We start from the raw sequence: 11,694 nt of genomic DNA on the forward strand, positions 1-11,694 counted from the left end.
GGGGGGGGTTTGGGGGGGGGGGGGGGGGGGTAACCATAGGTGCTGCCTCGGGGGGGCCGGGGGCGAGGTGTGTCCCCAATGTCACCTGCAGGGTCCCGGCACGGAATGGGGGAGGCGAGTGACGACGACAGCGGGATCATGCTGCTCTCGGGTGAGAACGGGGGGCTTTGGGCCCCCCCCATGGGTGCTCTGACAGACGTACCCCCCCCAGGCTGAGGACGGGCCGCTTGAGCGCGGGGGGACACCATGGGGACACCCCAAAGCTGCTCGGGGGGGAGGTTTGGAGGAGTGGAGGGGGGACACGGGAGGTGCCCCCGGGTTTGGGGGGGCACTCAAAGGGGGGGTGCCCTGGGCAGGGTTTGGCTCAGCCGGGTTTAGCGGGGGGGGAGGTGGTGAGTCAGGATGAAATCTTCCCCCTGTGTCCCCCCGCGGCGGCGGCACGGCTCTGCCGGGGGGGCTGGAACCTCCGAGGGTGCTGCTGGGGGGGGTCATGGATACCCCAGGGGGGCTGGAACACCCGAGGGTGCTGCTGGGGGGGGTCACGGCTGCTTTTTCCTCCCACCGGCCTTGACACGCACCGATTGCGGGGGCCGGGGGGTGGTGCCCGGGTGCCCCCCGTGCCCTCATGGGTCCGTGCCCCCGTCCATGTCCCCCCCAGGCCCGGCCAGCCCGGTGCCCCCCCCGAAGGAGCGGGTGCAGGCGGGGCGGCGGCAGCAGCAGGCGCTGGAGGCGCGGCTCGAGGGCTGCGTGCAGGAACTGCGGCGGCTCTGCCTGCGGGAGGCGGTGAGAGACGCTCGGGACCCCCGGGGTGACCCCCCTAACCCGAGACCCCCGGGGTGACCCCCCCCCAGCCCTAAGAGGGACTCGGGACCCCCTATGTGAACCCCCCTAACCCTGAGAGGGGCTCTGGACCCCCGGGGTGACCCCCCTGCTCAGGCCTCGGGGGCACCACTCAGTGTCCCCACGAGTGGCGCACAGGGACCCGCGGTCCGACCCCACCCCCGAGCACGGAGACCCCCTGCCTGCCCTGTTCCCCCCGCTGCAGTGACACAGCTCAGTGTCCCCACAGTGGCACTGCTTAATGTCCCCATGGTGGCACAGCTCAGTGTCCCCACTCAGTGTCCCTGTGGTGTCCCCGTGGTGTCCCCACTCAGTGTTCCCGCAGTGTTCCCGCTCAGTGTCCCTGTGCTGTCCCAGGAGCTGACGGGGACGCTGCCCCACGAGTACCCCCTGAAGGCTGGGGAGAAGCCCCCCAAGGTGCGGCGCCGGATCGGGGCTGCCTTCAAACTGGATGAGATCGTTGTCCTGCATGGAGTGGTGAGGGGTCCGCGGTGCAAAGGGGAGGGGTGGGGACCCCTCCTCATCCCATGCTATCCCATGCCATCCCATGCCACCCCATGCTATCCCACCCCATCCCCATCCCGTGTCATCCCATCCCACCCATACCATCCATCCCATCCCATCCCTTCCCACCCCATCCATCCCATCCCATCCTGGGGCTGTGGAAGATGCCCAGGGCTCCCATGAGGATGTCACTGTCCTGATCCCGTGGGTGGGGGTTCCCAGCACCCAGGATACTGTTGGGGTGCCGGGGTGCCCAGTGAAGGGATGTGTTGGGATTCCAGGTGCTGTGGGTGGATTTGAGATCCCAAACGTGATGGGTGGTGTTGGGGTGCCGGGGGGATGGGAGGAGGTGGGATTCCAGGTGCCATGGGTGGTGCTGGGGTGTCGAGGTGATGGGATATGTTGGGGTTCCAGGTGCTGTGGGCAGTGCTGGGATGTTGAGCAGATGGGATGTGTTGGGGTTCTGTGTGCGATGTCAGCTTGGACGCTGAGGGGGTGGGAAGTGTGGGAGTCCCAAGTGCTGTGGGTGCTGTTGGGGTCTCCAGCGGGATGGGAGATGTTGCGGTTCCAGGAGTGATGGGGGCTGTGGGGTGCCGAGGTGCTGGGAGATGTTGGGGGTCCATGTGTGATGGTGGTGTTGGGGTTCCAGGAACCATGGGTGCTGTTGGGGTGCAGAGGTGTTGGAGCTGTTGGGGTTCCAAGCACTGTGGAAGATGTTGGGGTTCCAGGTGCTGTGGGTGATGTTGGGGTGCAGAGGTGTTGAGAGATGTTGGGGTTCCGTGTGTGATGGTGGTGTTGGGGTTCCAGGCACTCTGGGAGGTACTGGGCTGTCCAGGTGAGGTGGTGGGAGATGTTGGGGTTCCACAGATGGGGTGCCGAGGGGCTGGGAGGTTCTGGGGTGTCATGGGGGGTGTCATTGTGTTTCCAAGCACTGTAGGTGCTGTTGGGGTGTCAGGACGGGTGTCACTGTGGGTGGTGTTGGGGTGCTGAGGTTCTGGGTGGTCTTGGGGTGTCACGGTGGGTTCTGCCACGTTCCCCAGTGCTCTGGGCAGTGTTGGGGTGTCACAGTGGGTGTCACTGTGGGTGTGGTTGGGATGTGTTGGGGTCCCAAGTGCTGTGGGAGGTGTTGGGGCACCGAGGTGCTGGGAGATGGTGGGTGTTGGGGTGCTGAGGTGCTGAGGTGCTGGGTGCTGTCGGGCTGTCAGGGTGGGGGCTGCCGTGTTTCCCGGTGCTGTGGGGGTTGTTGGGGTGTCAGGGTGAGATGATGGGTATTGTTGGGATGTGTTGGGGTGTTGAGGTGATGGGATGTGTTGGGGTGCCGATGTGCTGGGTGCAGTCAGGGTGTCAGGGTGGGTACCACCATGTTTCCCAGTGCTGTGGGTGCTGTTGACATGTCATGATGGGTGCCACCGTGTTTCCCAGAGCTCTGGGCAGCATTGGGGTGTCACGATGGGTACCACCGTGTTTCCCAGTGATATGGGTTTTGTTGGGGTGCCAAGTGCTCTGGATGGTGTTGGGGTATCAGGGTGGGTACCACCATGTTTCCCAGAGCTCTGGGTGTTGTCGGGCTGTCAGGGTGGGCTCTGCCGTGTTTCCGAGAGCTCCGGGCGATGTTGGGGGTCTCACGGTGGGCCCCGCCGTGTTCCTGACCCCCCTCCCCGTGCCCAGGACCCCCTGGAGCGGGAGCGGGCGCTGCAGCTGCGGATCGCCGAGGCCTCTCGCCGCCTGTGCCACGAGCAGAACATCGGGCGGCGCCTGCGGAAGCGGCGACAAACGGCGGCGCTGCGGGAGGAGCAGAAGCTGCGCGACCTGGAGCAGGTCCTGAGCCAGCGGCGCCTCCTTACGGGGCACAGGGACAGGGGCACTGCCCACGGTGAGACCCCCGGGACCCCCAGCCGAGGAGGGGGCAGGAAGGAGGAGTGGGGGGCAGCTTAGTGAGGTCTCCCTGGGGAATGCACTCCAGTTCCCCATCCCAATCCCTCTGGATACCCCCCAATTCCCCATCCCTGGTGAGTGCACCCCCCGGATGCCCCCCAGTTCCCCATTCCGAGTGGGTACACCCCAGTCCTCCATCCCCAAAGAATGCACGCCCCTAGATAACCCCCAAAATACCATCCCTGGGGAACGCACCCCAATTCCCTATCCCTACTGAACACACCCTTGGGTACCCCTCAATACACCATCCCTAGTGCCTGCCCTCCAATACCCCTCTGGAAACTCCCTGGAATGCCATCCCTGGGATGTGCACCCCAACATGCCCTCCCTGTGAATGCACCCTGTCGAGTGCACCCCAAAACTTAACCGATTTATAGCACCTCGAATGCACCTCAGTACTTCACCCTATTGATTCCACATCCTGAGAGCACCCCAAAACTTCACCCCCTCAATGCACCCCAGTACTTCACCCCATTGATTGCACCCCTAAATGCACCCCAGTACTTCATCCCACTGATTCCACCCCTTGACAGCACCCCAAAACTTCGCCCCCTCAATGCACCCCAATGCTTCACCCCATTGATTGCACCCCTGAATGCCCCCCAACACTTCACCCCTGTTGCTTGCACCCCAGAACTCCCTCTGATCCCCCATCCCCTGCACCCCAAAGGGGGGCAGGATGTGGCCCAGCTACCATGTCCCATCTCGTGTCCCATTCCAAGCCATCCAGGGGGTCCCACTCTCTTCTCGGCCCTGTCCCATCCCTGTCCCCTCGCAAGGACGGGGCCGTGGTGGCTCCTTCCCTGCCCATGCCCCCGACGTGCCCAGCCCGGGCAGGCTGGGATGAGGCTGGGATCGGATTGGGATCAGGCTGGGATGAGGTGGGGAACAGGCTGGGAACAGGCTGGGATGAGGCCAGGAGCAGGTTGGGAGCAAGTTGGGAGCTGTCTGGCTAGGCAGAGCCGGCCCGGCCGGTACCGGAGCGTGTCGGGACAGGTGGCGTGAAGGGAGGAAGGAAGGGAGGGGAAGAGGGAGGGAGGGACAATGGGGGGAGCGGAGCCCCGCGGGGACGCACTGGGAGGTGGCGGGGCCGTGGGAGAGTTTGGGCACCGGCGGCGGCTCCGGCTCTGCTCTCACGGTGCCCCCTTTCCCCCGTCCCTCTCTCCCCATCCGTCTCTCCCCTGTCCCTTTCCCCCGCCCCTCTCTCCCCTGTTCCTGTTCCGGCCCCGCAGAGCTCAGCGGCTCCGAGGAGAGCTCCCTGTCTGACACGGGCCTGCTGGAGGAGGGTAAGGGAGTGGAAGGGAGTAGGGGGGTCTGGGCAGACATGAGAGTACCCCCTGTGTGTCCTCTCCATCCCAAACGCTTCACGTGTCCCCTGCATCCCATTTCCCTTCTGTCCCCCTCATCCCATCCCTCCCTGTTCCCCTCCACCCCGTTCCCCTCATGTTCCCTCCATCCCATCCCTCCCTGTTCCACTCCATCCCATCCCCCTCATGTTCCTCTCCATCCCATACCCCTTGTGTCCTCTCCATCCCATCCCACCGTGTATGTCCCCTCCATCCCAATTCCCTGCGTGTTCCCTCCATCCCAACCATCCACCTGTCCCCTCCATCCATCCCCCTTGTGTCCTCTCCACCCATCCCATCTCATGCCATCCCATGCCATCCCATCCCATCCCATGCCATCCCATGCCATCCCATCCCATCTCATGCCATCCCATCCCATCCCATCCCATTCCATCCCTTCCTGTGTCCCCTCCATCTCAGCACTCCCTCTCTCCCACAGAGGACACACGGCCACCAGGACCTGCCACCCCACGGAGGTCCCCATCCCCCAAGGACGCCACTGAGGAGGAGGAGGAGGGGTCGGGACCACCCCCATCCTCCCCCAGCCCCTGGCAGGAGACCAGCCTGGACAGACCCTATGAGAGGGGCAGAAATCCTGGAATCAACACCGGGAATGGGGAAACCCGGAGCTCCCGGTGCTACCTGGGGTCCCCCCTGGGGTCCCCCCCGGCCACCCCCGGCAGCCCCGACCCTGCAGCCCCCCCGGGGGCCAGGCGAGGGGACCCTCCCTACCGGTTTGTCCCCATGAGGACCCTGGTGCTGTGCCAACAGGGGGGATCCAGTGCTCCCGGCACACCGGAGACACCGGCACGGAGGGGACAGAGCCAAGCCCGGAGGTACGACCTGGGCACGACAGGGGACATGGGGGAAGGAGGGAGGGGGGGGACCCCGTGGGGAGAGGATGGAGGAGATTCCATGGAGAGGATGGGAGAGATGCCATGGGAAGGATGGAGAGGATCCCATGGGGAGGATGAAGCTCAATCCATAGGAAAGAGGATGGAAATAACCCTGTGAAGATGATGGAGCTCAGCCCATGGGGAGGAGGTTGGAGAAAATCCCACAGGAAGGATGGAGATAGCCCATGGGAAGAGGCTGGAGACAGCCCCATGGGAGGCTGGAGCTTGACCCCACAGGGAGGATGGAGATAATCCCATGGCAGGCTGGAGCTCCAGTGCCATGGGATTAGCTCCACTCTCCTCCCATGGGGTTCCATGACCTTTCCCCAGGATGGATCCATGTCCTTCGCCCAGGGTGGATCCCTCTCCTTTCCCCAGGATGGATCCATGTCCTTCGCCCAGGGTGGATCCCTCTCCTTTCCCCAGGATGGATCCATGTCCTTCGCCCAGGGTGGATCCCTCTCCTTTCCCCAGGATGGATCCATGTCCTTCGCCCAGGGTGGATCCCTCTCCTTTCCCCAGGATGGATCCATGTCCTTCGCCCAGGGTGGATCCCTCTCCTTTCCCCAGGATGGATCCCTGTCCCCTCCACAGGTTGGATCCCTGTCCCCTCCCCAGGGCGATCCCTCTCTTTTCCCAGGGTGATCCCTCTCTTTTGCCAGGTTGGATCCACCCTGGCCGCCCCTGGAGCCCCGGGGCCGCCCCCCCGGGCCCCGCCGCCGCCCCACGCACTGTGCGGTGTCATTCCCGCCACCCGCGGGCCCCTCGTTCCTCTCGGGATCGGCCGAGAGCGTGTCCAGCGTGTCCAGCGCGTCCCGCGCGCCCTCCCCCGGCGGCTCCGGCCCCGACGGGTCCCTCGCCGCGTCCCTGCCCCTGCCCGGGCCTCGCCCGCGGGGCCCCCCCCGGGTCCAGCCGCCCCCCTCGGAGCTCCTGTTGGAGCAGGACCTGGCCCCACTGCGGTACCAGCGCCTCGTGCCCTCCCGCTCCCGCATCGTCCGGACCCCCTCGCTCAAGGACTACGGCGGGGCCCGGGGGCTCTCCCGCGCCGCCGTCACCGAGGAGCTCCGCTCGTGGCACCAGCGCGCGCGGCTGCGGGGGGCGCGGCCGCACTCCCTGGACAGGGAGGGGGCCCTCGGGAGACCCCCCGGAGGGACCCCCGGGGACGGGCCCCTCGCCCGGGCCGTGCTCTCGCGAGTCCAGGTAGGACACGGGGGCTGGGGGCGGGGGGGACCCCGGGGGGCTGCCTTGCGGGGGGAGGGTCACCCTGAGGTGGGATCAGGGGATGTCTGGCTCTGGTGGGGTCCCCAGAGTGGATGTGGGGTCCTGAGGGCATCCATGGGGAGGAATTGAGGTCCCACGAGGGTCCGTGGGGCAGGACTGGGGTCCTACAAGGGTCCCTGGGGCAGGACTGGGGTCCTACAAGGGTCCCTGGGGCAGGAGCAGGACCTTAAGGGGGTCCCTGGGGTGGGATTGGGGTCCCAGTGAGTCCCTGTGGTCATACCCAGGGGCCCACCAGCTGGACCACGGGGGTCCCGGGGGCAGCACTGCAGCACCCCTGGGCAGGGAGGTCCCTACTGACATTTTGGGGGCCAGTCCCCCCCTTCTCCCTGGTCCCACTGGGTGGGGGGGGTCCCCATGGCACAGCAACATCGGGCAAGTGGGGACCTACAACTGTGCCCCCACAACCCCCCCCAGCCTCTGCCCCAGAGGGTGCCAAGGCGCCCCTTTAGAGTCTTGCTTCTGCCCCTGGGACCCACATGGGACCGCATCCTGCTCCAGGAACCCTCTTAAGGTCCTGGTCGTGCCCCAGGGACCATTGTGGGACCCCTGTCCCACCCTGAGAACTGCTTTAGGGTCTTGGTCCTTCCCCAGAGACCCTTGTGGGACCCCAATCCTGCCCCAAGGACCCTCCTGGGACCGTGGTCCTGCCCCAAGAGCCCTTGTAGGACCCAGTCCCACCCCAGGAACCCCTTTAGGGTCTTGGTCCTGCACCAGGGACCCGCAGGGACCCCAGTCCTGCTCCAGGGTGCCCAGCACAGGGTGAAGGTGCCCCGGGGGGTGCCCTTGGGGGTTCCCAGCACAGAGTGGGGTGCCCAGTACAGTGTGGGGTGCCGGCACCCACGTGCTCCCTGTACCCCCCAGGCCCCCCCCGTGCTGCGGCGCTCGGTGCCCGGGGTGCTCGTGCAGCTCTACGTGCCTGAGAACGGTGAGATCGTCACACAAGTGTGAGCAGAGCCCCCAGCCCAGGCTGGGGGGCACAGCCTGGCTGGCCCAGGGACCCCCCACCCCGATGTGGGCACACGGGGGGGAGGCACAGTGGGGTGGCACGGGCTGGCCCCCACCCCGTGTGACCTCAGCGGCACCGGCACCGCAGTGCTGATAGTGACACTGGTGACACTGTGACACCGGTGCTGATGGTGACACCGTCACCCTGATGGTGACGGTGACACCTTGACCGTGGTGCTGATGGTGACACTGTGACCCCAATGTCACCACGATCCTCAGTTTGAGGTTCTGGTCTCTAATAAAGGTGGGTTTTGGGATGTGTCACTCTCGAGATGTGTCACCTCCGTGTCCCCAGCCCTGTCCCCTCCCGGGATCCCCATCCCTGGGGACAATTGGTGCTGCCAGGTTGGGGCTCTGGGATTTTGGTCTCTAGCTGTGCTCAGGGAAGTGGTGGGATGCCCCCAGTGCCAGGGAGGTGCCCCAAGTGCCAGGGGCGTTCCCCAGTGCCCAAGGGGATGTCTCAGTGCCCAGGGGGGTGTCCCCAGTGCCAGGGGGGTTCCCTAGTGCCCAGGGGGTGCCCCAGGTCCAGCTGTGCCCGTCCAGCACCCAGTGAGCGTGGCTGGAATGGGGGACTGGGAAAGGGGGCTCAGGGAGGGGAAGGGGTAGAGGAGAAGTATGGGGGGCAGGGGAGGGGGGCAAGGGAGGTGGGCAGGAAGGGTGCAGGGGATGGGGTGCAGGAGGAGGAAAATAAGGGATTCGGGGAAAGGCTGGGGTGGGAGAAGGGGTGCTGGGAGGGGAAATGATGGGGTGCAGGAAAGGGAAATAAGGGGTGCAGGGGTGGGATGGGGTGGGAGAAGGGGTGCAGGGAAGGGATGGGGTGCAGAGGAGGGAAATAAGGGGCGCAGGGCTGGAGTGGGGTGGAGGAGGGATGATGGGAGGGGAACTGTTGGGGTGCAGGGGGTAGGGAAGGGGTTGGCTGCAGGAAATCGTGTGGGGGGAAGGGGTGCCCGTGAAAAGACGGGGTGCAGGCAGAGGAGAGACACGGGGGGCAGGGGAGTGGCGGAAGGTGCCGGAGGGACCACTCAGGGCATATCCCCCGGCTGCACCCGGCGCCGGCGGGGCCGCTCCTCCCGCCGCGGGCGGGCGGGCGGGGGCCGGTGACTGCGGCGGGGGGCGGTGCCGCGTGGGGGGGACACCGGGCACGGACCGACCGAGCGCCGCCGGCTGCGGCGTCACTGCGGGCCTGCGCCCGCCCCGCGCCGGGGGGCACCGGCAGGCACCGGGAGGCACCGGGGGACACTCGGAGCAGCACTGCGGCACCGGGAGACAGCAGCACCGGGAAGCACCGAGCGGCACCAGGGGACATCGGGAGGCACCGGGAGGCACCAAGAGACACCGGCAGGCACCGGGAGGCACCAGGAGACACCGGCAGGCACCGGGAGCGGCCCCGCGGCCCCGGGAGGAACCGGGAGGCACCAGGAGAGGCCCTGGTGTTGCAGCGCAGCCTTCGCCCCCGCCCCGGGCAGTGCTGAGCGGGGACAGCGGGCCCGGGCCCGCGATGGGGCCCGGTGGCCCCGGGGGCAGGTGGCCCCTCGCCGGGACCCTGCTGGTGGCCATGGCCACCTCGATGGGTGAGACATGGGGACCCGGGGAGGGGGAGCCCGGTGCCACCCTGCGATGGGACGCGGTGACACTGCCTGTGACCAGGGGGGTTCCCGCTGGGGGGGACCCGGGGCCACCCCCCTGACCGGGGGGTCCCGGTGAGGCCACCGGCCGTGATCGTCACTCACCACACGCGGCCCCTTTCACCCTTTCACCAACGTGCCCCCCCGGGCTCTGTATCCCTCACGAAGAACAACCCCCCATTTCCCATTTTCGGGGTCCCTGGGAGCCGCCGGTCCCCGGGAGCAGTGGGCATGGAGCCGGGATGCCCACGCCGGGGGATTTGGGGGGTTCCCACGCTCGCTCCCCCCGTGCCTCAGTTTCCCCACTCGGGCCTGAGCTGCCGGGGGCTCTTTTTGGGGTGCGCGGCCCCCTGGGAGACCCCCGCGGGAGGAAGGCGCTGTCCCGGTGCCTCCCGCCACCCCCGGGCCTGGATCTGCGGCTATTTCTGGGAAAACAGGTGGCTCCGGCCAGAAATAGGACGGGAGGTGCCATTGGAGCATCCGGGAGGGGGGACGAGGAGGCTCAGGGGACCGGAGGGGTCCCGGAGCTGCGTAGCATGGAAAGGGGTCTGCAGGGATGTGGGGCAGGACAGAGTGTGGGGGGGGTGCACAGGGACGGGAGGTGGGGAGACAGAGGGGCACATTTTGGGGGTCCGTGGGGCAGGAGGGAGGGGTCCGTGGGACAGGATGGAGCAGAATATTGGGGGTACATAGGGGAAACAGTTTGGGGGTCCATGAGGTAGGAGGGAGGAAGGTTTTGGGGGTACGTAGGGGCACAATTTGGGGGTCCGTGGGGCAGGATGGACCGGAGCCCAGGGGTGGGCACAGGGCAGGATGGACCGGGGTGCAGGGGGAGCAGTGGCCCAGGACACAGCGGGGTCCAGGCTGTGCCACGTGGGGTGGGGATGTGTGTGGCGCTGCCGGTGCCCCCGGGGTGGGGTGGCCAGGTGGCCCGAGGCCCCGGTGACAGGTGACCCTCTGCAGTGGCCGGGGGTGAGGACTGCCTGTGGTACGTGGACAGGAACGGCTCGTGGCACCCGGGCTTCGACTGCGAGTTCTTCACCTTCTGCTGTGGCACCTGCCAACAGCGCTACTGCTGCAGGGACCCCCTGCGACTGCTCACCGAGCGCCAGCAGCGACACTGCTTCGCCTTCAGGTGCCACTGTGGGGGCACGGGGGGCACCCCCGGGGCGCTGGAGGCTCCTACTGGGCGCTGGGACTGGGTGCTGGGCATTGGGACTGGGGGGTTGGGTGCTGGGGACTGGGACTGGATGTTGGTGCTGGGCATTGGTCCTGGGCAGTGGTACTGGGTGCTGGTCATGGGGCAGTGGTTCTGGGTGTTATTGCTTAGCACTGGGCACTGGTACTGGGTACTGGATGGTGGGCATTGGGTGCTGGGCGCTGAGTGCTGTACACTGGTGTTGGGCACTGATACTGGGCAGGGGCACTGGGTGCTGGACACTGGGCACTGGGTGCTGGGCATTAGGCAGTGGTGCTGGGTGCTGGGCAGTGGTACTGTGTTGTTGGGCCCTGGGCACTGGTACTAGGCCCTGGGCATTGGTACTGGGTGCTGGGCACTAGGCAATGGTACTGTCACTGCTACTGGACATGTATACTGGGTCCTGGTCACTGGTACTGGATGCTGGGCACTAGTACTGGATGCTGGGCCCTGGGCACTGGACACTGGCTGCTGAGCACTGGTACTGGGCACTTGTACTGGTTGCTGTGCACTGGGTGCTGGGCACTGGTACTGGGTGCTGGGTGCTGTCAGTGTCACTGGCCAGTGTAGTGTCACTGGACATTGGGCACTGGTACTGGGCATTGGGCATGGGCAGTGTCTCTGGGCAAGTATCCCTGGTACTGGTCACTGGTCACTGTCACTGGTACTGATCACTGGTCACTGGGTGCTGACAGTGTCACTGGGCAGTGTCACTGGGCAGTGTCCCTGGTCACTGGTCTGTCACTGGTCCCTCGGCACTGGCAGTGTCCCTGGGCACTGGGCACTGGCAGTGTCTCTGGGCAGTGTCCCTGGGCACTGGGCACTGGCAGTGTCCCTGGGCAACACCACCGAGCACTAGCTGGGGTGAGGGTGCTGGTAGTGACCCCCAGGCCCCCGTGCCCACGCTCGGGTGTTCCTCCTGCAGCCCCAAGACCATCGCGGGCATCGCCTCGGCTGTGGTGCTCTTCATCGCCATCGTCACCACCATCGTGTGCTGCTTCATGTGCTCCTGCTGCTACTTGTACCAGCGGCGCCGGGCCCCGCCCACCCCCCTGGCAGGTGGT

The 11,694-nt window shown here is 66.6% G+C and overlaps 2 protein-coding genes across 2 annotated transcripts in view; both read left to right on the top strand.

Moving 5' to 3' along the window:
* The window catches only part of LOC108507501 (uncharacterized protein C1orf106 homolog), an 8,626-nt gene extending 859 nt beyond the window's left edge, over positions 1 to 7,767 (top strand). The window contains exons 2-9 of the mRNA XM_017835504.1: positions 68 to 151; positions 659 to 783; positions 1,198 to 1,317; positions 3,013 to 3,218; positions 4,486 to 4,565; positions 5,065 to 5,461; positions 6,184 to 6,721; positions 7,664 to 7,767. Of these exons, the coding sequence (XP_017690993.1) occupies positions 68 to 151; positions 659 to 783; positions 1,198 to 1,317; positions 3,013 to 3,218; positions 4,486 to 4,565; positions 5,065 to 5,461; positions 6,184 to 6,721; positions 7,664 to 7,750 (1,637 nt within the window). The 3' untranslated portion in view covers positions 7,751 to 7,767. The remainder of the gene's footprint in view (positions 1 to 67; positions 152 to 658; positions 784 to 1,197; positions 1,318 to 3,012; positions 3,219 to 4,485; positions 4,566 to 5,064; positions 5,462 to 6,183; positions 6,722 to 7,663) is intronic.
* Positions 7,768 to 9,305: 1,538 nt separating this feature from the next.
* SHISA4 (shisa family member 4) overlaps positions 9,306 to 11,694 on the top strand; it is a 4,480-nt gene continuing 2,091 nt past the window's right edge. The window contains exons 1-3 of the mRNA XM_017835496.1: positions 9,306 to 9,378; positions 10,396 to 10,567; positions 11,556 to 11,689. Of these exons, the coding sequence (XP_017690985.1) occupies positions 9,306 to 9,378; positions 10,396 to 10,567; positions 11,556 to 11,689 (379 nt within the window). The remainder of the gene's footprint in view (positions 9,379 to 10,395; positions 10,568 to 11,555; positions 11,690 to 11,694) is intronic.

This window comes from Lepidothrix coronata, unplaced genomic scaffold (assembly GCF_001604755.1).
Source record: "Lepidothrix coronata isolate B3197 unplaced genomic scaffold, Lepidothrix_coronata-1.0 Scaffold259, whole genome shotgun sequence".
In the NCBI taxonomy this organism is placed as follows: domain Eukaryota; kingdom Metazoa; phylum Chordata; class Aves; order Passeriformes; family Pipridae; genus Lepidothrix; species Lepidothrix coronata.